This window comes from Eretmochelys imbricata, chromosome 6 (assembly GCF_965152235.1).
Source record: "Eretmochelys imbricata isolate rEreImb1 chromosome 6, rEreImb1.hap1, whole genome shotgun sequence".
Lineage (NCBI taxonomy): Eukaryota > Metazoa > Chordata > Testudines > Cheloniidae > Eretmochelys > Eretmochelys imbricata.
In genome coordinates this window covers 70833677-70859289 of record NC_135577.1, presented here as the reverse complement: position 1 = coordinate 70859289, position 25613 = coordinate 70833677, and the positions used below count along the sequence as shown (strand labels likewise).

Sequence of the window (25613 nt, the reverse complement as noted above, 5' to 3'; positions counted from 1 at the left end):
TCTGTAGCCATACCTCCTGAGGCTACGATCATATTAGGTCTCAAGCATTAAGGTTGCTTAGTATTTGAACAGGAGATCTGCAAGAACAACCAGTTTCCACCAAGAAGTTGTACTGTTGCTTTAGTAGGTGGTACTCGTGTCTCTAGGCCAGAGCTGAATGAGTGTCCCTGCATAGTCCTAGGGGGCATTGTGCTGCTGGGGGGTGCTGTGTTTTGGATGGAAATTTGAAGCCAGGGTCCTAGTCATTCATAGTCATTCAAGCTTTCATAGCAGTCTTCACAAGAATAGGGTGTTCATCCTGCTATCCCTCCTGACTCAATTCCAGTGTTTTGTCAATGTAACATTTCTTCTACAGCTTCAACTGGAGAAAAAATGTTATAGGTAAAAATATCCCCAATTGTATAGTGTTGCTGGTTCACAAAGGCTACCATGTTTCACTCCAGAGGTGGTTGCAGTAGAGTGGTGAGTGTGTGTTCCCCATATATACAGTTTTGGTGAGGTTTGGCATCTTTCAGGAGAAAACGCTACACAAATATGGGTTATTAGAATTATCTAGCCCAGGTGAACTTGAATGACTTCATATGCATTGATTTATCTAAAATCTAAGACGAATGCACTATAAGGTGGGTAGAAAGCTGGCTAGATTGTCGGGCTCAACGGGTAGTGATCAATGGCTCCATGTCTAGTTGGCAGCCGGTGTCAAGTGGAGTGCCCCAGGGGTCGGTCCTGGGGCCGGTTTTGTTCAATATCTTCATAAATTATCTGGAGGATGGTGTGGATTGCACTCTCAGCAAATTTGCGGACGATACTAAACTGGGAGGAGTAGTAGATACGCTGGAGGGGAGGGATAGGATACAGAAGGACCTAGACAAATTGGAGGATTGGGCCAAAAGAAATCTGATGAGGTTCAATAAAGATAAGTGCAGGGTCCTGCACTTAGGACGGAAGAATCCAATGCACCGCTACAGACTAGGGACCGAATGGCTAGGCAGCAGTTCTGCGGAATAGGACCTAGGGGTGACAGTGGACGAGAAGCTGGATATGAGTCAGCAGTGTGCCCTTGTTGCCAAGAAGGCCAATGGCATTTTGGGATGTATAAGTAGGGGCATAGCGAGCAGATCGAGGGACGTGATCGTCCCCCTCTATTCGACATTGGTGAGGCCTCATCTGGAGTACTGTGTCCAGTTTTGGGCCCCACACTACAAGAAGGATGTGGATAGATTGGAGAGAGTCCAGCGAAGGGCAACAAAAATGATTAGGGGTCTAGAACACATGACTTATGAGGAGAGGCTGAGGGAGCTGGGATTGTTTAGCCTGCAGAAGAGAAGAATGAGGGGGGATTTGATAGCTGCTTTCAACTACCTGAACGGGGGTTCCAAAGAGGATGGCTCTAGACTGTTCTCAATGGTAGCAGATGACAGAACGAGGAGTAATGGTCTCAAGTTGCAGTGGGGGAGGTTTAGATTGGATATTAGGAAAAACTTTTTCACTAAGAGGGTGGTGAAACACTGGAATGCGTTGCCTAGGGAGGTGGTGGAATCTCCTTCCTTAGAAGTTTTTAAGGTCAGGCTTGACAAAGCCCTGGCTGGGATGATTTAACTGGGAATTGGTCCTGCTTCGAGCAGGGGGTTGGACTAGATGACCTTCAGGGGTCCCTTCCAACCCTGATATTCTATGATTCTATGATTCTAAGACCAAATCTCATAGGCTATATTCAGGCAGAAATCTTATTGCCCGTAGTTGCCCTGAACTGTGACAATTTAATCTTTGGCTAATTCTTTTCTGGTTTATGGTTGAGTGCAGCTGTTGTTTCAACATTCTTATAGAACTGAATTTTTAATGTATGGCAAAGGAACCTAGGCTAGGCACCTTTTATATGTATAAAACATTTCAATGGATGCATCCAGATATGTTGGCCATAGGATCTCTGGGCCTCAGTTTCTCTATCTGTAAAATGGGGCTAACATTGTCATTAAAAGCCACCTCAGAAGTTTGTGTTGAGGCTTAATCATTTTGGGTGGGTGTGCCATTCCAGGGTGCAATCCAGACCAGTGGAGGGCCTGTGTCAGCCTTGCCCTGCAACCAAGGGTGCCTCACAATGCTTTGCTGCTCTAGCTTCCAACCTGGGCTTCTCACAAACATCGTGCAGGTCACACCCTGCGTGTCTGTGTATAGCCACAGCCCTGGTCCAGCAGCCTGTCAGCAAACACCAGCCACACTCTGGCTTTCAGCAGCCTTGGTTACTACTTGCAGGGTGATGCCAACACACTCTCCGTCCCAGATCGACCCCCAGTGTGTTCTGCACTGTCCAGCCCACTCCTGGGCAGTCCAGATATATTAGGTCCGTTGCCCTGTAAGGGGATTAACATACAACAATCTGCTGCCTTAAATGGAGTTACCCAAACAATCCACAACACTGGATTAGTTTAATTAAAGAATAAAACAAGTTTAGTTAATTATAAAGAGAGAGGTTTTAAGTGAATACAAGTAATGAGGCATTAAAGTCAGCCATGGCTGCAAGAAAAATAAAGATAAAATGCTTTCTAAATGTCACAAACTTGACTTGGTTCAAGGTGAAGCTTTTCCCCCATGTTTTCGGTACGTTGCCGACCAAACTCTCAGGCCAGGATCTGCTCTCAAAGTCCAACAACTGCTTCTCTTGTCTTAGGTGAACAGACAGAGGTGGGTAGGGAGAAAGAATTTGGGGTGGTTTTGCACCTTATTTTTATAGCTCAATCATCCTTTGAAAACATTTTCCTGAGCGTGACCTCTACTTAAAGTTCTTCCCAGCTGAGAGCAAGGAGACATGGAGCCTGAGGGAGGAAGGGGGCTTCATGCTGTTTCTTTTCACCGATGTATGCTGAAATGCAGATTTTCTTTGTCGTCTTCCCCTTCTCACTGTCTGAGGACTCTGTTTACAGCTTATATGCAAATTGAGGCAAAGGCACATCCCTTTGTTTAAGACAGGCCTGTCTGACCAGTTCTGCCAGAGCTACAGGAGTTTGAACATGTGCCTTTATCATCATACAGGGGAGATTTCCTAGCTTTGCACATAATATTGCTACATACATTTCACCATGAAATTATTTACCAGTGAGTAATTAGTTTTCAAACAATACCTCACAAGGCACATTTTGGCCAGAGATATTATGGTGTGTAGGGTGTGAATTCAGTCACAAGGTGACTTTCAAAAACCTCTCAGGGAACAGGTGCTCAGGTCCTACTGACTTTCAGTGAGAGATGGAGGCCTTAATACCCTGAGCTGCTGTTGAAGATGTAACCCTGGCTGTTTGTGGAGGACTCTGAGTTCTCCAGGGGGTGGCTCGCTGCTCTATAAGCGCTAGGTATTAGTGTTAATGGAAGAAAGTGGGAATGTCCTGATGGAGGCAGAGGGAAACTCTCCTACTACTACACCTTTGTGTTTGCCTTTCTAGGTGTGCCCTACTTTACTGTGGAGCCGGAAGATTTGTCTGTATCCCCTAACGTCCCATTCCACATGGCCTGTGCTGCCATTGGCCCTCCTGAGCCAGTGACAATTGTCTGGTGGATGGGAGACTCCAGAGTGGGGCTTCCGGACATCTCCCCCTCCATCCTAAATGTGTCAGGTAAGTCTGCCTCCAAGATTAATGTCACGTAAGGAGGGCGGGGGGAAGAGGAGAAGAGAGCTCTTTTGCTGCCATGTGACAAGGCCTGCAGCGATACCAGAGACCCGTGTAATAGGAGACTGGGTCTTGGGCACACTGTGATGCTAAAAGCTGGAGATTAGGACAAACACATATCCAGTATATGGCACAGGTCCCAAAGGGGTAATTGTTCCCCAGGACATCTTCTATAGGAATACAAGGTACGGGTCCTGCAGCGCTTGGAGTGGTGTGGATGGCCACATGCTGCTGGAAAATGACATATTGGAGGCCTCTACTATAGCTTCATCTCTTGGGGGTGTGCTTGGTTTAATTAGATTAATCTGCTTGTAATATTTGTCTTATGAATCCAGCTGCCTCCAGCCAGTGCCCGCCCCGCTACAGCCCTGCTGGACATTTCATGTCACCCTCTTCCCCCACAGCCATGCCAGACGTTGCTCTTCCCCCCACTCCCATGTAGCCATGCTGGACACTGGCCCACCCCCTCTCATGCCTGCAACCAAGCTGCATGCTCCCCTCTACTCCAGCCATGCTGGACACCTGCCCAATTAACCTTTGTCACCCAGTTGAATTGTTGGGAAAATGTGGAGTGAATTGATTGCTGCTGAAGATGGCAGGCTGACAGCCTTGGAGACCAGAGTCCTCTGTCGGCCCCAGAACATGTCCAGTGGGGACCACCATACAGCAGGCCTCCTCATTGGTGTGCATGAGCTCTGAGCTGGAGGGAAAAACTCTAGGGTGAAAGGGAGGTTTGGCCTCTCTGCTGAGATGGCCCATAAGGGGGGTCCAACAGAGAAAAGAACATCTGTCACTAGGAATCAGAGTAACAGCCGTGTTAGTCTGTATTCGCAAAAAGAAAAGGAGTACTTGTGGCACCTTAGAGACTAACCAATTTATTTGAGCATAAGCTTTCATGAGCTACAGCTCACTTCATCGGATGCATACTGTGGAAAATACAGAAGATGTTTTTATACGCACAAACCATGAAAAAATGGGTGTTTATCACTACAAAAGGTTTTCTCTCTCCCCACCCCACTCTCCTGCTGCTAATAGCTTATGTAAAGTGATCACTCTCCTTACAATGTGTATGATAATCAAGGTGGGCCATTTCCAGCACAAATCCAGGGTTTAACAAGAACGTCTGAGGAACGGGGCGGGGGCGGGGGGGAGATAGGAAAAAACAAGGGGAAATAGGTTACCTTGCATAATGACTTAGCCACTCCCAGTCTCTATTCAAGCCTAAATTAATTGTATCCAATTTAATCAAGGTGGGCCTTTTCCAACCTTTATTTGTTTGATTACTTTAGATAAGCTATTACCAGCAGGACAGTGGGGTGGGAGGAGGTATTGTTTCATATTCTCTGTGTATATATAAAGTCTGCTGCCGTTTCCACGGTATGCATCTGATGAAGTGAGCTGTAGCTCACGAAAGCTCATGCTCAAATAAATTGGTTAGTCTCTAAGGTGCCACAAGTACTCCTTTTCTTTTTGCGAATACAGACTAACACGGCTGTTACTCTGAAACACCAAGGGTGGAGCCGACTCCAGCTGCATTCTTAGTGCATTCATTCATCACAGGTGGCCTCGTTCACCCCTCCTCCCCCCAGACACGCACACACCAAGAGGCCAGCTTTTCCTGGTTTAGGGCAGCTGAGTTAAGCTGGAACGAGGTTGTTAAGACTGGAGATCCCGCATCTTCTGTCCTTGTGGAGAGTCTCAGTGGAGGTAGCTAGCGTCTGCTCTCACCCTTGGGACACAGCTCCCCCTTCCAGGCAGAGCAGTGCTCCACTCCAAAGTACTGAGCAGTCTGGGAATTATTCAATATCTTTTTTTTTTTTTTTAACCATGAGGAGGCTTAAAAAAATAATCCTCTTGACTTGAAACTCAACTCGCGGTTACTTACAAAATTTAACTCCCCAGAGTCCTCTGGCCTTTGCCTGTTGGCTCTTGCCTTTGAAACAGAAGCTGTGTATGCTGACACCAGTGGTCAGAGTTCCCAGGCATGTCCAAACAGCAGGTCTGTCGGGGCAGGAGGACATACTTTCTTCTGCCAATACAAGCATCAAATCACTAAGGAAAATAATAATAAAGCCATAACTAAAAAGCAAATGTCTTGAGATCAAAGTCAACAATTGGCCCCCGATTGAACAGGGAAAGGACTGTTGGACAGAGTGTGATGGGAGCTTGGTTCACAATCTTCTGGGCAGGGACTGTGTTTCCCTCTGTGTTGGGAAATTGCCTGCCATGTTTTGGGTGCTGCTGCTGCGATCCAAATAATAACAACAATAATAGTGCCTGCTTTGTTGCCAGCTGGAATGTCTTTCGCTGTGGTTTGGTGGGATCAGTGGAAGGTATTAAAATGTGTCATTCTTTCTATCACTCATTGTAGTCTCTCCTTTCCTGCTCTGCCTCCTTTGCCACCCCTCCTCCTTTTCAATACCTGTCAGTTTCAGTCCCTGTGAAGATGAGTCAAGCACAGCAAGGGCAGGCACCATGCAAGCTACTCCACACAGCTTTGAGATGGCATCTCCATCCTAACTTGCACACACAGCTGCTGCAGTAGTCGTTGACCTCGCTTGAACAGAACCTGTAAAGCGTACTGGGGCCATGTGTAGCAAGGGCAAGTGCTGGATGCACTTTTCCAGGCAGCTTTGCCAATGCCTCTCAATCCTGATTAATCTGTAAGCATCAATCCCGGGCTTCCCCTGAGAAGCTTGCCAATAGTACTGCATTATATTTTGGCTTTGAGATGTGGACAAATAGTCACTGGAGACAAAGGGCCTAATCCTCCCTTGCCCTGCGACTGGTTTTGTCATTTACCCCAGTGCAAAGGGGTGTAAAATGACTCCATTCTGATTTAGTAGCATTTTACGTGCACTTTGTCCGCATTTTGCACTGGGGTTAATGGCTACCTACGGTGTAAGACAAGGGACAATTAGGCCCTAAACTGACAGTACAAAACTCTGTTTACTCATGGCCCAAACTGGATTCCTACCCTACCCTACCCTACCCTAGTCTGAAAGCTGATTATTATTTGGATTGTGATAGTGCCCCAGGGTCCTGATGAAGATCAGGGCCACATTGTTCCAGGCATGGTCCTTGCCCCAAAGAGCTCCCAACCAGTGAGTGCCACAAACAGTAGGAGGGACAGGGTGGGGAAGAAGGCCGAGGTTAACAATAATGAGATGGCAACCATGACGAGAGAGCTGCCAGCCTAGTGTTTTGATCTCCTTCTTCCCAAGGTCCCTCTCTCTCCTTTGTTGTGTTGCAAAGTGCTGATATGGGCTTGTCTACAGTGCCACATTCCTCTCCCTTTTATAATGAGCAATTGACACATTAATTACACTAAAATCCACCTGCTTTTGGTTGGCCCCCAGCTTTGCCCCCAGTTGCACGTACAGTCTGAGCTGGATGTCAGACGTAACCATGATTTAGTGGTTGAAGCTGGACTCTACAGCAGTTTGTGTTGCTTCTTTGTCTTGCCTTGGCTGATATCCAGGTATTAACCAGAGCACGGTGTTCTCCTGCGAAGCCCACAACGTAAAGGGACTGTCTTCTTCTCGGACAGCCACTGTTCGGATTAAAGGTGAGAGAGCCCCAGCGGAGAAGAATTGGGGGTGGGGGAGGAGGGGGGGAAGCTGTTGCTGAGTTGCCTGAAAACCTGAGTTGCCTGAGAGGAGCTCTCAGCAGATGGAACAACACACTGTGCTGTAATGGCTGCTCGCTGCTTGATATGCAGGCCCATTCCCCGGCAGTGAAATTGGCAATTGAAAACAAACCACAACTGGAAACATGATGTCAGATAAGATTTGCCTCGTAAAGTGGAGACTCAGGGCAGCAGAGCTGTTCGCACGAGGTGGGCTAGATGTAATCTAAAGTGTAAATGAGGATATAGTCCCTTTCCGGAGATAGAGGGGTCTCTTTGGAGCTGAAGATGCCTTTTCCTTTTGTGCCAATGCACTGGCCTTGCATTAGATGCTGAAAAGAGAGAGGCCAAAGTCAGAGATCACCAGGGACCATTAAAATCAACAGATTGACACTGATTTTATGGATTTCTGTGTTCTCTACCCATTAAAATCTCATTTAAAATAAATAATTTCTAGCCCTTCTGTGAACATCTGTCATTCTGTGAGTCCCTGAGCCCTTGTCAAGTTTTCTTTTCAGACAGACTGAAACAATAGAGACCCAGGAGCGGCCAGCTTTACCCCTTCATCTTAGGTCCTATCTGCCCTTGAGTTTTTGGTTGTGTTTGAACATTTGTTAACTGCATGATTGTAAATTCTAGTATAGACAAGTCACAAACATTTGTTCCAGGCTGCAGCCTAGAGTTGAATGTGACGAAGAGCAACTGTTTGTGTCTATACTGCAATTTATGATCGTCTTAGTTAATGTGTTAAAATACCCCTTTAAATCCAACTATAGACCATACCCTTCGTGGGGTGTGTTTTTCTTTATGTTGACACTTGTATCTGCAAGATACAGCCCAAGAATGCAACACTTTGTTCTGTTGTGATTTATGACTGACTTAGAAAGCGTTTAGTGTTGTCAGCCTAAGGACTTGTCTACTTGGAGAAATTAACTGGAATAGCTAGTGCAGAATAGGTATTCCACAATAGCTCTTCTGGAACAACTCCCTCTTGGACACTCGGATTCCAGAATAATAGTGCCTTTTCCCTGTGTAGCTCACTCCGCAAAGCTATTGTGCTATAAATTCACCTCCTATTTTTCGTCAAAAACATTGACATACATCTTTAACAGTAAATTACCATGTAAATAATTAGGCTGGGTGAAGATTGGCACATATCCTTAATGGAGCTAGAGTTCTCATATATTTCATAATAATTATACTTTGCCACAACATAGCACCTCCTAGCCAAGGTTCTCAGAATGCTTCACAATCAGAAATCAATGAATAAATCCCCACAACACCCCTGTGAGGAAGGTATTGTTCCCATTTTATAGATGGGGAAATTGAGGCACCAAGACATTAAATTGTTCACCAAATGTCATACAAATTGATGAGAGACCCTGAAAAGAATCTACATTTTAAAATTTCCGGTCCTGTGCTTTAGCCATATGTGTCCTAGCTGGTATTCTTCACAAATATGCCTAAGAAAGTTGCAGTAAAGTGAAGTAAGTGGGGAGGCTTTAAAAAACCCAGTGTCTACAGATCTGATTCTGCTCCCATTGAGACACTGGCAAACTCCAATGGCTTCAGTGGGAGGAAGAGCAGACTTGAAGGGTGCTCGTTTAGGCCATGATCCAGCAAACACAGATGTGCTTTACTCTGAAAATGTGAGTAGTCCCATTGGCTTCCATGGGGTTACTCAAATAAGTAAAGGAAAGCACATGTATAGGGGCAGGATTGGGGCCTTACAGTTTCACAGATGTAGAGGCTGGTGGGGACTCTGGCATCTGTCCCCAGTTTATTACTGACTCTTTTCATCTGTGTCTCCAGCGACAAACATTTTTTATGGAACATTTACAAACAGTTTCCTCCTATTATTGTCATCATGTGTTTGCCGTAGAGCCCCCAATGTGCTAGGTACATTCTAAACAGAAAACTGTGGTTACTATAGCATTTACAGGCCCCACTCAAGTTCAAGGACCCATTGTTCTAGGCAATCTACAAACACACAGTAAGAAGCTACGTCTTCACTGCAGAATTAACTTCAGTTATCTACATTCCAAGTAATGCCCCTCTAGTTAGCTTAACTCACAAGAAAGCAGCCGAACTGCCAAGTAACACTCCAGCTGCTGGGTCCATACTGGTGCTACGTGCCTTGGGGTATGGACTTCTTGGGACATAGCCCATGGTTCTTAGCACTGCAGTAAACTGAGCCTCTCTATTAATTCTATCCCAGTAATTGCGGGAGAACTTGTTTGTCCTTTCTGGACACACAGGGGAATTGTGGGAAGGCACTGGAGGACTAGCGCCACTCGAGCGGTGCTACCGACATCCACGCTACAGAGTGGTCATGTGAGCAGTTGATGACCACTAGAGTTTCAGTCTGTACCCCCTGAAATAACAGCCAACTTGAGTTAAAAGCATCACCACGCTGGAGTTAAGGATTTGTGTGTGTGTGTGGACAGGACTCAAGTTAGGGGCAACACTTGATTTATAATTCGATTTAAGTTTGCAGCGAAGACAAGCCCAGAGACAGTTCTTGCCCCAAAGAGGTTACAACCTAAATAGCCAAGACACAGGGCTGGGAGATACTAAAAATTATCATCACCTTTATCACAGGGAAACCAAAACCCGGAGATGTGAGCGATTTATTCTGGCTCACATAGGAAACCTATAGAAAGGCTGAGAACTAAACGGAGATCTCCTGATTCCCCGTCCCGTGCCTTAACCACCAGAGAGTCCCTTCTTTCCAGGAGGCCCAGTCTCAGTCCTGGAACCTGTAGCTAGTTATAGAATGATGAAGGCCTGCTCACTCTTGGAATGAAGCAGACATTCAGCTCCAGTGTATGCCACCCTCTCTCACAGTCCTCAGTGTCAGAGGCATGTGGGAGAGGGCTGGGCAGGACTAGGGTGTTCTGCACTTCAGCTGCAGGTTGGCCTCTTGGGGGCTGTTGCAGCCACACATAAATGAGAGTAGACCTGAAGCTCCTTCAACTGATGGAAGTGGTAGAGTGGGACTCTGGCAGGGCCGAGAATGGGGCAGGTATAAAGGTGATTTAAAATCACCTTTCCTCCTCCTGTTGCCACTGGCCGCAGCCAGGGAGAAATGGGGATTTCTCTGGCTGATAGACTGAGACATGCCCCTGCCCTAAGGATTTTAAAGTCTTTGAAACAGGACACATGAAATCACCCCTAGTAGAGGGTGATACGGAGATGATTGTGTCGGAGAACAAGAGAGATGTAGATTTTAAGGAAGGATCTGTAGGTGGGAGAGGCACTTGCCAGGCATGAAGTTAGTGATTGGTTCAAGCGTAAGATGCAGCACGAATGGAGAGACAAAGCCAGTAGTGGGAGAAGAGGACAATGGGAATGCTAAAAGGCAAGGCTTGGGAAAGACAAATGGAATGAGAGGGAGATTAGGATTAAATGGGTGGAGAGAAAGTGCAGGGGACTGAAAGTGAGGACAAGGAACTTGCATTAATGCATTAAAAGACTGGAAGCCAATGAAAAGATTTAGGTGAATGGGCAGAGTGACATTGTAAGAACTAGGTAGTGAAGCTCCATTCATGCCTTGTTAGGGGAGGAAGGATACTCATGTTAAATTACTAGTCTGGGGAGCGTGGTTCTGTTCCCAGCTTTGCCACTAATTTGGAGTCTGACCTTGGGCAAATCATTTAACCTCTCCATGCCTCAGTTTCCCTATCATAAAAAAGGGTGCTTTGTGGGCTAGTAACCATAACCCTGGGACTACCAACTCAAGTTCCATTTGAAAATGTTTGAGAGAAAAGTCTGGAACAACCGCCATGTGTTTGCATATATCTTCAATAACCAAACAGTGAATAAGTTCCCTGTTAAGCAGGAATTAGAATAGCGTGAGCAATTCCATCTGGCAGCTCTCAGGGGCCATCTCCAAAGGCCTGACTTCAGTGGGCTCAAGATCAGAGGCAGTGGGTGGCTAGGACTAGAGGGGGCTCAGCTGTCCCAAATCTATTATCTGAGCCATCGTGCACACCTGCCCAGACCGGCAGGCAAAGCCCCATGGCTGGTGGTGCCACAGCCAGGAAGAAAGCGGAGTGGGGCATCGCAGGGGGAGGGCATCATAGTGGGAGGGCCCCAGTTATGCACAGATGGGTGCATCAAGTGACGCTGTGGTGGGCTCCTCTGGATCTGTGAGCAGTGAGAGCCAATGGGCCAGACCAGGGAGCTGGGCTCAGCCCCATGGGAAAGCAGCTGCTGCTGCAGGGTGAGTGTGGGGCAGGCTCAGCAACCCCAAAGAATATTTTCAACCACTGCCTGTGCTCAAGTCCCAAATCCCCAGACTGTACCCTCTGCCTATTTCCATGTGACCTTCGGTTCAGTTCTGTGTATACCTAAAGAGTTTCCTTGTTTTTTTCCGTAGCCATGCCTCTCCCCCCTTTCAATGTGACCGTAACCCGAGTCACCAGCAGCAATGCCAGTGTGATGTGGGTCCCAGGATTTGATGGCCGCTCTCCCCTTCATTCTTGCACAGTTCAGGTATGGCCCTCGGGACTCTTCCCTGGCCTGCATGCACAGTGGGATCCCTCTGATTGGTCCGGATCTTGGCACCGAAACAGGTGGCCTGATTTTCAGAGGGTGCTGAGCTTCTGTCGCTCCAGCTGAAGACCGTGGAAATTGTGGGCGCTCAGCACCTCTGACAATCAGCCCACTTACATATGTGCCTAGCTTTAGGCATCCACGTATGCAACATTTGGCCCTGGTGTTACTTGGAAGCTGAGCCACACGTTTGGTGCCAGAGTGCCAAGCGGAGAGAGATAATCAATCCTACAACAACCCAGGCCAGTCAAACCAGGCTCATTCCCTCCGCTTGTGCATCTCTCAGGTATGAATATTGGGCAGTGTTCACACAGCCCCCTTTGACTCCCCTCCCCGTCACAGCTCGATGTGAGCTTCCCTGGAATCCCTATGTGATGCTGAGACACTTTCATTGGAAGGAGGGGATTAGAAGCACAGATGTAAACCTGGAGCACAAATGCAGCATATGCTAACCTGCTTTCTCTCCTGTCCCCTTTGGGGAGGGGCAAGGAAATAGGAGAGTCCATGCTCTGATGCTTATTCCCTTTCATAAATAAAATAAACCATCATTGCAGAGACATTTCTTTTTACCCCGCAGCAGAAATGATGCCTGGATGTAAGTAGCTTTCTGTGTCTCTGGTAGTATTTTGTTGTTGCTGCTGCTACTGTTGTTTGCAGCTCAAAATGAATTTCTTCCTATGCTTTGCAAGGCTGAGTTAGCCCCAGCTGTAGCTCACGAAAGCTCATGCTCAAATAAATTGGTTAGTCTCTAAGGTGCCACAAGGACTCCTTTTCTTTTTGCGAATACAGACTAACACGGCTGTTACTCTGAAACCAGTTGGTACAGTCCATTCTTCCCGGTATGCATGCTCATCAGCCTCACCAATGCTAATCTTTCTGGGGTTTGAGCTCCTCCTCTCTGCTTTGAAGCGGGGAGAGAAGCAGAAAGGGAGCAGAATCAAAACAGCTCAGATTCCATCCACTCACCAGGCTTTAGCATTTCTTAAGCCTCCCAGCCCTTTCTGTGCCCCTGTTTGTATCTCCGATCTGGTGAACTGGGCAATAATATTCCCTTTACAGGAAATCGTTAGACCAAGGGAGCTGGGATTCCCGCAGTGCCGCAGTGGTTTTGGCACTGGCAATCTCATGTTTCATTTTCCCTCCCTCCTCACTCCGCAGCTCTGATTCTGTGAGAGCCGTTGACCCACATTTTCCATGTGAAAATGCATGCCTCTGGCTCCCCGTGAATGAATGATTGTCCTCCTGCTAGGAGGGTGCAGAAAGGGGGGCGCATCGGCTCTGGTTCTTGGGCACCTTGGATACACTATGGGTCAGTGCACCCTTGGAGCTTCTCAGAGAAAAGGCTAAAATAGTGCCACTTTTCCTCACTTCAATGCAAGAGGTATTTCAGAGGGCGGGGGTGGGAAACGAATGCAGCCTCTCTGACTCTCCAGAAGCATAAGCAGAATGACAGAATTTAAACGTGAAAGTCTGATAGCTCCCACCCAGCTCCGGATGACATTGGCTGGCAACAGGAACAACAAGTCAGCCTATTATGTACTGTACACAGCCTAAGCGTCAATATTATTAGCAAAATAAATTAATGGATCAAAATGGGGCAGGGGACTGTTACATTCGTAGTGGAGATAAAGTTAGCAAAGATGTTTCCCCTTTGTCAAGACTCCTGGGCTCGATCCCCAGCTTCGCTGCTGACTCATGGCGCGTGCGTTTCAGTAAGATGTGCTGAGTTGGAGCTGCCTGGTGGAGTCCGACTATTCTCAGGCCATCAGGGAGTGCTAGTGTTGAACCTGTCTGCCTATAAAAGGGACACAGTGAGAGCAAATGGGATCCAAAATTCAGGTCTGGTAAAACTTCAGTTTTAGAGAAACTAAGCCCTGTAGAAATAATGCCAAGATTCTTTTTCTTTTTAATTCCCGTCGAAAGCTTTTTGGTTTTGAAAGAAAAATGCTTTTTCTGCAGCATTTGCAACCCGAAGGCTGTAGCATTGTGCTAATGCAAGAGACCCCGAAAGTGACATTGATTAGAAACTGACAATGAACAAGAGGGGAGCTGACTGGTCTGTTTTTCTTTGTCTAAGCTTAGAGAAATGCAAAAAGTCAACAAGCAGCGTCAGTAGCATAAAGTAAATTTTGATTTTAAAAATGCCTTTCACTTTTAATAATCCAATTGTGATTTGTAATGCAGGTGAGGAAACATTTTTAAATGTGGGGCCAGAGCATCAGGTACTTGCATTGAAGTCAATGGAGGGGATGGCCCATGATTTTTAATTTGACAGCATCCCTTTAAATATGGTATTATACTGCTCATTCAGCATTTGTTGGTACTTGGTCCTGAACTGGTTCAGAAATTAGCCATTTGCATGAAACAAATGCCCCATTGTACAGCATGGTCTTGTCGGTCACTCTGCTTATCCTAATATATCTGCTTGCTTTTCCTCGTGAAACAGGTTGCTGAGTCACCCGAAAATCACGAAGGCTCTACAGAAATTGTCCCCGTCCCTCCTTTTACCTGTGGTTTACCAGGATTAAAGCACTCCAGCAATTATAGTGTGCGGGTTCAGTGCACTAATGAGATGGGCACCTCCCCTTTCACAGACTGGGTTTATTTTCAGACCCTGGAGATAGGTAAGCAGATGTCAGACAGAGGCTGGAAAAGTTAAAAGAAGTGTTACTATATAACGAGTCTGTTCTGATTGGGGCGGGGGGGGGAAGCTTGGGACAAACCATTTATAAATTTCATTGAACTCCTCATGGAGTCAGAAAGACAAGGAACCTATAGGTCATCAGTTTGAGAATCCACTCTGAAGTCTCCTAAAGTTCTGCTCCAATTATTTGTCTTACTGTGTGTGATGCTATTGTCAAAAACTGATAGCAAACAGGATTTTTTTGGGAGGTGGTTCTATATTTATTCTCACCCACTAGTTTCCAGATCATATTTGCAAGTTTATAAGTCAAATGTGAAAGCTAAAAACCCCACTTAGGATCTTAAAATAAAATCAGTAAACCGGGCCAAAGGTATGTCTGGTGACTCATCAATGGTGTAACTTCATGGAGTCACACCAGGGATGAACTTGGCCCATTCATTCCGCTTCTTACATCATCCCCAGTAATAAAAATTCTGCAGTTGGAAAATGGCTGGCAACACTGATGGGCGAGACAGAATGGAAACTAACTCACCCCCTCTCCCCATAGCTGTATTAGCTGGGCAGGCCTAGCAGGCTTAACGGCTTTCTTGTGGAGCTCCCTTTGTGCTGGTGGACGATACGTTGAGAACCTGAAGCCAGTGTGCAGGCACAGGGCTAGTGTTTGCACGTCCCTGTGCCCGGGTGGATCTCTGAGAGCCATGTGGCCCTTGAGAGTAGGGGGGCGGTAGAGATCTGCAGGGGATGGGGGCTAACCCCGTGCTTCTTCTGTAGGAGTGAGGAGGTGGGGGCAAACCCCAGACTGCCCAAGGGAAGAATTGAAAGCAAATGTAGGGAAAGGAACCTTGCAGAGATTTTTATTTTTCTCCCCGTACTCTCTCCTTTGGGTTTTCCCCTGAGAGCGGGTGATCTGAGCCTTTTGGTGACTCTCATGCCTTGGGGGACAGGAGTTCTTGTTCTGCAGTGCAATTGACTGGGTATCACCCTTTGTCTCCAGCTCCAGGCAGCACTCCACAAAACATCCACGTCATCCAGATAGACACTAGCCTGGTTCTGGAGTGGGAAGGAGTGGCTCCGGACACGCTGAAAGAAAATCTACTGGGATACAGGCTAGAGTGGAGTCAGGATAACGTCACGCAGGTAACATATCCCGAAATCAACCCTGGGGAGGTTGATGGTGACTCCTTCAGGACAGAGTTATGGAAAGTTCAAATTGAGTCTTCTAGACTACACTGCCTCTCCTATGCGCTGTTGTCTTTGGACTGGATCCTCAGCTGGTGTAAATCAGCATTGCTCCCTTGGTTTCAGTGGAGCTACTCTGATTTACACCAGCTGAGAATTCTGCATTCTCCTGTTCATATCAATTAAATACCATCAGTAAATCTGTGAACATAGTCACTTGAAATTAGTGGGAGTTCTGGGTGTTCAAAATCTGCAACATCGGGACGGGGGATGTGTTTGTGTGTAAACCACACACAGTGGCTGCATTGCAAGGCAAGCAGTCCCTTGGATTGATCACTTATATGTAAGATTAACTGTGCTCAGCTATCACAGTGATTGATGGGTGCAGGGCGTTGGAGAATCAGGTCCTGAAGCATTTGAAAATGGAAAGTGGTGTATAAGTGCAAAGTGTTATTACAGTGTGCATATTTCCACATTTCCTTGGGCCCCCACTATGTCCACTTTGCACCCCAGAGCTTTTCTACCGGGACAGCTGGGGATTCGTATCACCCCCTACAAACCCCCCGTTTTCCCCCACCCCCCAACAGCATGTGTCAGTGCATGGCTGAATGCACTGTGCACTAGTGATCCCCAGCGGCATAACTACCTCTAGATGGCCAGAGTAAGTTAGCGCAGACCTGAGCTCTGATGCGCATTAAGGCCCAAACCAGTTCCCAGCTGCTCTCTGCATCAGAGACGGGTGAAGGAAAACCACCCCCCTTGCCCTCTTAAGGTCCTGCACCAAGCAGTTTGGCCAGTGTGTTGGATCTGGGCCTTCTGTCTCCTGTGGCTTGTTTGTTTTTCAAATGCCAGTGATACAGTAGTATTAACAACTGCAAATTATGTGAAAGGGGGTTAAAATCCTTTATTTCATTCAGTGATTAAGGGAGTTTAAAAGGGCACTGCCAAGAGTCTGGCCCCTAAGTTTGAACATCAATACTTACTTTTCCCTGATACCTGCTTTTGACATTTATGTGATTCTTTATGGTGGTTTCCCACTTCCATACAAATGCTTTGCCAGTGACCCCGTAACGATGAGCAAGCCTGCAATAACAGACTGGGTGTGGGGGGGAATTACACATGCACCAATTTCACACCAGTACAGGCCCACTGACTTTGGTGGAATTCCTCCTGAATTATATCCGTGGGAGAGGAAAATCAGGCCCATATTGGTAGCCAAAAAGTTTCAAGGCTCTATTGTAAGTTATGCACGTAAAAAGGATCTTAAAAATTATAGCAAATACCTTGGCCATGTTTTCTTCAGTGAAACTTGGCTACGAATGCTGGATGGTGATTGGAATTTGGCAACACGTTAAAACAAACAGAATTTATTTTTCTGATTAAACTGGCAGTGGCTTTGCAGCGTGTTACAGCAGCTTTATGTCTTTGAAGCAGGAGGAACTGTGTATTTGAAAAGGACAAAAGAATATATTTCTGTAGCTATTTTCAGCCAAAGACCTCAAAGCATTCATTAATTAAGCCTCACAATGTTCTTATGAGCTAGAAAGATATTAGTGTTAGCCATTTTAGAGATGGGGAAGCTAAAACACAGAGGAGATGAAGCCTAAGGTAACACAGCCAGTCAGTGACAGAAACAGGAGGCAAATCCAGAAGTCCTGACTCCAGGCCTTGCTCTAGCCTCTGGACACAATGATCTATTTTAATAATAATAAAAAAAGCACAGTTTCCCCCGATTCCTTTGTTCTTGTCTGCTTTCAGGGGGAAATGACAGTACAAGAGACTAAAGCCAATCTTACGACATGGAATCCCCACAAAGACCTTATAATCAGAGTGTGCGTGCTGAACTCAGCTGGCTGTGGACCCTGGAGTGACACCTTATTGGTTGCAGCCCAGGAGGTCGTAGGTGAGTAGCAGGATGATTTTAGTTTATTTTTGCTATGGCAATGCTCTCTCATAAGCTGGGAAACAGTGATTGCTGCTGGTCCCACTGTATCTTGCTGGCCTGGTGCCTTTCAGTGCACACAACTGACCAAGCAGCATGGCTACGTACGCAGTACATTTCATTGAACAAAACAGAATTTAAATAACCTTTAAGGTTCTGGCATGCGCAAAACAAGTCCCACCTGCTGCTGTCTTCTTTAGCTGATGCCGCAGCGGGTAGCACATGGAAGAGGGAGGGAGATATAACTCAAGAGATAAAGGCCAGGGCCTGATTCTTTTCTTGCCTAGGCAGTGTCCACACACGTTTGCCTTGATTTAGTGAAACCAGTGCAGTCCCCCATGTGGAGTCTCTTCTCTTGGTTTAGTTTAAAGCAAAATCATTCAGGTTTAATCCAAGTCCCCACACAGCTTTTTGCACTGGCATAACTAAATCGGTTTAAAATCACATCTTATATTAAACTGGAGCAACCATGCATGTAGACACATCCTTATACAGGAGTAAATCTGGGGTTATTTCACTGGAGTCAGTGGGTCAGGTCTACAGCTAGTATACATCAGCATGTCAATGGAATGGAGTGATGCCAATTTATACCAGCTGAGGACATGGCACTGTGGAGTTACAATGGTGCAAGTGAGAGGAGGCTTGGGCACAGTGAGCCTGACATAGGAATGACCGTGCTGGGTCAGACCAACAGTCCATCTCGCCCAGTCTCCTGTCGTCCAACAGTTTCCAATGCCAGGTGCGTCAAAGGGAATGAACAAAACAGGGCAATTTTGAGAGATCCGTCCCCTGTTGCCCAGTTCCAGGTTCTGGCAGCCAGAGGTTTAGGGACATTCAGAGTATGAGGTCGTGTCTCTGACCATATTGGCTAATAATAATTGATGGACCTGTCCTCTCCATTTCCTTTCATCATGTGTGATCCTCTACTCCTAGGCAAAGGCCCTCAATCTGAATGCAGGGGAGAATCTAGCCCAGTGAGTGCAAAAGGGCTGCAAAACCCTGAAGCTGTGATATGGAAGCACTTTTCCCCTGTGTTGCACTTGGCATAAATGATTTTGGATGTGCAGGGCAGTAGGCAATCAAGCCCTATCTCATCTTTGTGAATTTTTTTTTACCGCGTTTGCTTTGAATGTGGTAGTTTTTACTGACCGTTAGCCCCCATATGCTGTTTCAGTGTCACTTTTTATAGTTCATTTCCTGCATTAAAAATCAACTCTTGGATGGGTCTCATTTAAAAATATATAATGAATTGTGTGGCTCTGGCGGTCATGAAAGTGACAGACTAATAACTTTGGGGCAAATCCTGAATTCCAGGAGAAATCCTACCTCTCCCATCCCTTGTTCCATACTGATTCGGATGACAGATGGACCTCCATACCCGATGATATTATTATTATTTTATTTGCAAATCAGAATTGGGGCCCCATTGATTTTCAATGAGATTTAGGCTCCTAAATGTCTTCACTTTTGAAAGTGGGACTTAGCCATCTAAATCACTTAGGCCTTGCAATGTGACTGAGCAAAGCCCCAAAAATACCTTTCAATATCTGGACCTTACAGTCTAAATAGACCAGACAGACAAAGGTGAGGAGGAAAGGATGTGGCATGTATACAGGTGATTGGGATTTCTATTCTATTTTATATAAGTTCTTAGATTGCGCTCCTGACCATAGCATCTGAGCTCCTTCTAGTCATGCATTAAGTAACATGACTAACATCTGTCATGAGTTGTTTGCCCTCTCATTCTCTCCACTGGGGGAGAAATGTGTTCAGTGGAGCATCTTATCTTGGTAGGATTTGGGGGAGGGAGTGTTTTGTTTTTTAAATATCCATGTTGCAATGTATTTATAATAGAGAAGACAAGGTCAAAGAAATGCAACTTGCACTTAGTTCTTGGGGGAGTTCATTCCACAGCCCTGAGGTGGCCCCCAAGAAAGTTCTGTCTCCTACATAGAGGAGCTTTACCCTTGTTATTGAGAGTTCTGTTGGGTCAGATAAGTGAAATTGTCAACCACAGTCTTCATCCCAGAACTTCAGGTGGTCTTTCAGATATATGGGCCCAAACCATGGAGCTCCTTGAAAATAAGGATCAAGACCTTGAACTGGATTCGAAATTCTGTGGGAAGCCAGTATGGAGAATGGAGGGCAAGTCTGATGTGCTTGCAGAAGCCTGTGTTGCTGAGGAGACGCGCTGGAACCTTCTGTGCTAGTTGGAGTTTCCTAAATGCTGAAGGCTTGTGCCCAAGTATATCAGATAGCTGTAGTTCAGCTGAGAGGTGATGAAGGTGTGAATAATTGAGGCCAGGTCATGGTTCACCAGGATGTCATAGAGTCTCCGAGCCAACTGGAGAACACAGAAAGTGTTATGCACAGATGCTGCTATGTGAGAGCTTAGCATCTGTGAGGAATCCAAGATGACTCCTAAACTACAGACTAAATTGGCCAATTTTGTGTAGCCTCCACTGTGGATGCAAACTTTTCAAAGCACTTTCCTCTTCTGACCAGCATCACCTGTTTCTTGCTCAGGTTCCGCTTCAACCAGCTGTTCTTCATCCATGAGCTGATCTTGTCCAAGCACTGGTCCACTTTGGCAGTAGCAGTGTGGTTGTATGTGGTAAAGGATAGGTAGAGATGTGGTAAAGGATAGGTAGAGCTGTGTGTCATCTGCATATTGCTGCCATTTGAGTCTGTATCATCTGAACGGTTCACCTAATGGCTGCATGCAGATGGTGAAAAGAAGCAGAGAAGAGAATTGATCGTTGTGAGATTCCAAGGATTCCACAAGTGATGGAAGTGCAGTTTTCCATCACTACTCTTTGGGTATCAGAGTAACAGCCGTGTTAGTCTGTGTTCGCAAAAAGAAAAGGAGTACTTGTGGCACCTTAGAGACACCTTAGACAAATAAACAACAAATAAATAAATAAATAGACAAATAAGTTGGTTAGTCTCTAAGATGCCACAAGTACTCTTTTTACTCTTTGAGTATGTCCCTCCATTTTGTACATTACTTTGGATCCCTGCCAACTCTCTCATGCAAGACAGCACAATCTTATTGTTAAAAGCATTGAATGCTGCAGAGGGATCCAGGAGAATGAGAATGGATATCTGCTTCTATCCACTGACAGGAGGAGATCATCCATTAGTGCCACTAAAGTGGTTTCAGTTCCATGTCTTCGCATGAATCCAGATTTTGCCAGGTCTGTGACATTAGCTCCAGATAGAGGAGCTTGTAGTTGGCTTCTGGACGAAGGATGAAAGCAGTGCTGCCAGGGATGATGGGTGGCACGTGTCCTGTTAGCACTGTGTTTATTTTTTCCATTTGGTTTGGGGTTTGTTTTGTTTTGTTTTAATGACATACCCTGGTGTGAGCTGGGGAACGGGTAAGGGAGGGGTTAATAAGGGCCTGGGTGTGGGAAAAGGAAGGGCAATACGTAGGGCAGAGACTCTCACTGTGGTGGAGGGGGGAGATGAAGAAAACAGCCAATCAGAAGGGAAGAAAAATGTCCAGCATCAGGATGTGAGGCGGTGGGGAGAGCCTTTCTGAAGGTTCCAAAAGCTTCAGAATTGCTGTTGCTGCTCCCAGTTCCTGCTGGGGAGAGGAGGCTCTTTGCTCCCAAGGGGCTAACTTCACTTGGGGTTTCTTTCTCCCCCAGCCCATGTGACTAAGATTTGAGGGAGAAGCATGAGCCCTGGCACCCTGGGTGAGAGGGGGGACCGGGGGAGGGGGGGAGTGGTGGGGAGAGCCCAGCTAGGTTTTATCAACCACTACCCTCTCTGTTGCTGCTAATGATGCTTTCGATGATTAAGCCAGCCACATAGCCCTCTAAAGCCACATGCTTGCAGTGAGATCAGCAATGGCGGTCATCTGTGCCACGCAGCGTTCATGACGGGATTGGTGCCTATGCCTTCAACGGAGGGCTTAGGTGGGACTGAAGGGCTGGCTCCCTGCACAGGGTGAGCGGTACCTTCAGCCAGACAGCGTTCCCTGCGTGTCTTTCCCAGGGCAGCCACAATGAGAAAATCACCTTCAAGAACTGGAAAATGTGACTGGAAAATCACTGAAACTGGCAGGGGCCTCCGGGGCAAGTGTTGTGCTTGAAGCTGCGTTTAGCTCATTCTCGTTAGCTGACTAGATTTCCAGGGGATGGTGTCCCTTTAAATTGGAATAAGATCACCGTGAAAATTTGTTTTTGTCTCAAAAATTGCTTTTTTAAAAAAAAAAAAAATCTCTGGACTGATGCTTGTTGTGGCCAAGAGTTGGCCCATGACCAAGGGCCCAAAAGCAGGGAAATAGGGTTATTTATAGAAATGCTGACAGGCCCTAAACTATAGAACTGCAGAACTGATGTCATTTTGTTCCAGGACTGTGCCTGAGAGAAAAGAAAAGTGGCTGACTTTCCAAAAATAGCTAGCTGGCACTGGATACACTTTGCGGGGGTGCTCTGTGTGCAAAATGCCAAGAGTGGGTCATTAACATCTCCCTGGGCTGTGGTAGGGGTGGCTAAGCTTATAAAAACTTTAAATCATGTCATACTGCAGAGTGCCAGTTGGAGCTCTGCTTTCTACCCATAGGAATTTCTTACTCAGATAGAAAAGGAGGACTTGGGGCACCTTAGAGACTAACCAATTTATTTGAGCATGAGCTTTCTTGAGCTACAGCTCACTTCATCGGATGCATACTGTGGAAAGTGTAGAAGATCTTTTATACACACAAAGCATGAAAAAATACCTCCCCCCACCCCACTCTCCTGCTGGCAATAGCTTATCTAAAGTGATCACTCTCCTTACAATGTGTATGATAATCAAGTTGGGCCATTTCCAGCACAAATCCAGGTTTTCTCACCCCCTCCCCACCCCCCCCCCCGCCCCACACACAAACCCACTCTCCTGCTGGTAATAGCTTGTCTAAAGTGACCACTCTCCTTACAATGTGTATGATAATCACTGCATTTAGCCGTATGGAGTGGAAATCTATCAACTGCATGAAAAAACTTGTACAGATACAGACAGACATCATCTTCCTTTCCAAATGCAAACAGATGGCCATCGTACCAAAGGGACTGAAGGTAAAAAATCCATTACAACCTACATACCACACAGACTATGCTGACAGCTTGTGCCACACGCTCTCAAAGAAACTGCGGAATTACCTGATCAACATCCTCTACAGCAAACAGGGAAAGATTAAGAATGAGCTCTCAAAAATGGATACTCTCATAAAAAATCAACCTTCCACACAAACTTCCTCGTGGCTGGACTTTACTAAAACTAGACAAGCCATTTACAACACACACTTTGCTTCTCTACAAAAGAAAAAGGACACTAAACTTTCTAAACTACTACATGCCACAAGGGGCCACAGCAATGGTTCCCTCAACCCACCCAGCAATATTGTTAACCTATCCAACTATACTCTCAGGACAGCTGCTTCTGCTGGGCTATCTCGGGGCCTCTCCTTCTGCCCCTTCACCCCCACGAACATGATACAGTTCTGTGGTGACCTAGAATCCTATTTTTGACGTCTCCAACTCAAGGAATATTTCCAACATACCTCTGAACAACATACTAATCCACAGAGACCTCCCTACCAACACTACAAAAAGAAGGATTCTAGGTGGACTCCTCCTGAAGGTTGAAACAGCAGACTGGACTTCTACATAGAGTGCTTCCGCCGACGTGCACGGGCTGAAATTGTGGAAAAGCAGCATCACTTGCCCCATAACCTCAGCCGTGCGGAACACAATGCCATCCACAGCCTCAGAAACCACTCTGACATCATAATCAAAAAGGCTGACAAAGGAGGTGCTGTTGTTATCATGAATAGGTCAGAATATGAACAAGAGGCTGCTCGGCAGCTCTCCAACACCACTTTCTACAAGCCATTACCCTCTGATCCCACTGAGAGTTACTAAAAGAAACTAGCATTTGCTCAAGAAACTCCCTGAAAAAACACAAGATCAAATCCGCACAGACAGACCCCTGGAACCCCGACCTGGGATATTCTATCTACTACCCAAGATCCATAAACCTGGAAATCCTGGACGCCCCATCATCTCAGGCATTGGCACCCTGACAGCAGGATTGTCTGGCTATGTAGACTCCCTCTTCAGGCCCTACGCTACCAGCACTCCCAGCTACCTTCGAGACACCACTGACTTCCTGAGGAAACTACAATCCATCGGTGATCTTCCTGGTAACACCATCCTGGCCACTATGGATGTAGAAGCCCTCTACACCAACATTCCACACAAAGATGGACTACAAGCCGTCAAGAACACTATCCCCGATAATGTCACGGCTAACCTGGTGGCTGAACTTTGTGACTTTGTCCTCACCCATAACTATTTTACATTTGGGGACAATGTATACCTTCAGATCAGCGGCACTGCTATGGGTACCCACATGGCCTCACAGTATGCCAACATTTTTATGGCTGACTTAGAACAACGCTTCCTCAGCTCTCGTCCCCTAACGCCCCTACTCTACTTGCGCTATATTGATGACATCTTCATCATCTGGACCCATGGAAAAGAAGCCCTTGAGGAATTCCACCATGATTTCAACAATTTCCATCCCACCATCAACCTCAGCCTGGTCCAGTCCACACAAGAGATCCACTTCCTGGACACTACAGTGCTAATAAATGATGGTCAAATAAACACCACCCTATACCGGAAACCTAGTGACCGCTATTCCTACCTACATGCCTCCAGCTTTCACCCTGACCACACCACACGATCCATCGTCTACAGCCAAGCTCTGCGATACAACCGCATTTGCTCCAATCCCTCAGACAGAGACAAACATCTACAAGATCTCTATCAAGCATTCTTACAACTACAATACCCACCTGCGGAAGTGAAGAAACAGATTGATAGAGCCAGAAGAGTTCCCAGAAGTCACCTACTACAGGACAGGCCTAACAAAGAAAATAACAGAACACCACTAGCCATCACCTTCAGCCCCCAACTAAGACCCCTCCAACGCATTATTAAGGATCTACAACCTATCCTGAAGGATGACCCAACACTCTCACAAATCCTGGGAGACAGGCCAGTCCTTGCCTACAGACAGCCCCCCAACCTGAAGCAAATACTCACCAGCAACCACATACCACACAACAGAACCACTAACCCAGGAACCTATCCTTGCAACAAAGCCCGTTGCCAACTGTGCCCACAAATCTATTCAGGGGACACCATCACAGGGCCTAATAACATCAGTCACACTATCAGAGGCTCGTTCACCTGCACATCCACCAATGTGATATATGCCATCATGTGCCAGCAATGCCCCTCTGCCATGTACATTGGTCAGATTGGACAGTCTCTACGTAAAAGAATAAATGGACACAAATCAGATGTCAAGAATTATAACATTCATAAACCAGTCGGAGAACACTTCAATCTCTCTGGTCACGCGATTACAGACATGAAAGTTGCAATTCTTCAACAAAAAAACTTCAAATCCCGACTCCAGCGAGAAACTGTTGAATTGGAATTAGTTTGGAAACTGGATACAATTAACTTAGGCTTGAATAGAGACTGGGAGTGGCTAAGTCATTATGCAAGGAAACCTATTTCCCCTTGTTTTTTCCTAACCCCCCCCCCCCCGACGTTCTTGTTAAACCCTGGATTTGTGTTGGAAATGGCCCACCTTGATTATCATACACATTGTAAGGAGAGTGGTCACTTTAGATAAGCTATTGCCAGCAGGAGAGTGGGGTGGGGGGAGGTATTTTTTCATGCTTTGTGTGTATAAAAGATCTTCTACACTTTCCACAGTATGCATCCGACCAAGTGAGCTGTAGCTCAAGAAAGCTTATGCTCAAATAAATTGGTTAGTCTCTAAGATGCCACAAGTACTCCTTTTCTTTTTGCGAATACAGACTAACACGGCTGTTACTCTGAAACCTGCAATTGCTCAGATAGAAGCACCTGGCACAAATATTACAGGGACATGGGCAGAATGGTCTAATCGGTTTTCTATCTCTAATGTTTATGA

General features: G+C 46.2%; 1 protein-coding gene across 1 annotated transcript in view; it reads left to right on the top strand.

The window, feature by feature from the left end:
* TYRO3 (TYRO3 protein tyrosine kinase) overlaps window positions 1–25613 on the top strand; it is a 55153-nt gene that overhangs the window by 9609 nt on the left and 19931 nt on the right. The window contains exons 4-9 of the mRNA XM_077820266.1: window positions 3435–3605; window positions 7141–7227; window positions 11669–11784; window positions 14291–14468; window positions 15483–15625; window positions 17426–17574. Coding sequence (XP_077676392.1) covers window positions 3435–3605; window positions 7141–7227; window positions 11669–11784; window positions 14291–14468; window positions 15483–15625; window positions 17426–17574 — 844 coding nt within the window. The remainder of the gene's footprint in view (window positions 1–3434; window positions 3606–7140; window positions 7228–11668; window positions 11785–14290; window positions 14469–15482; window positions 15626–17425; window positions 17575–25613) is intronic.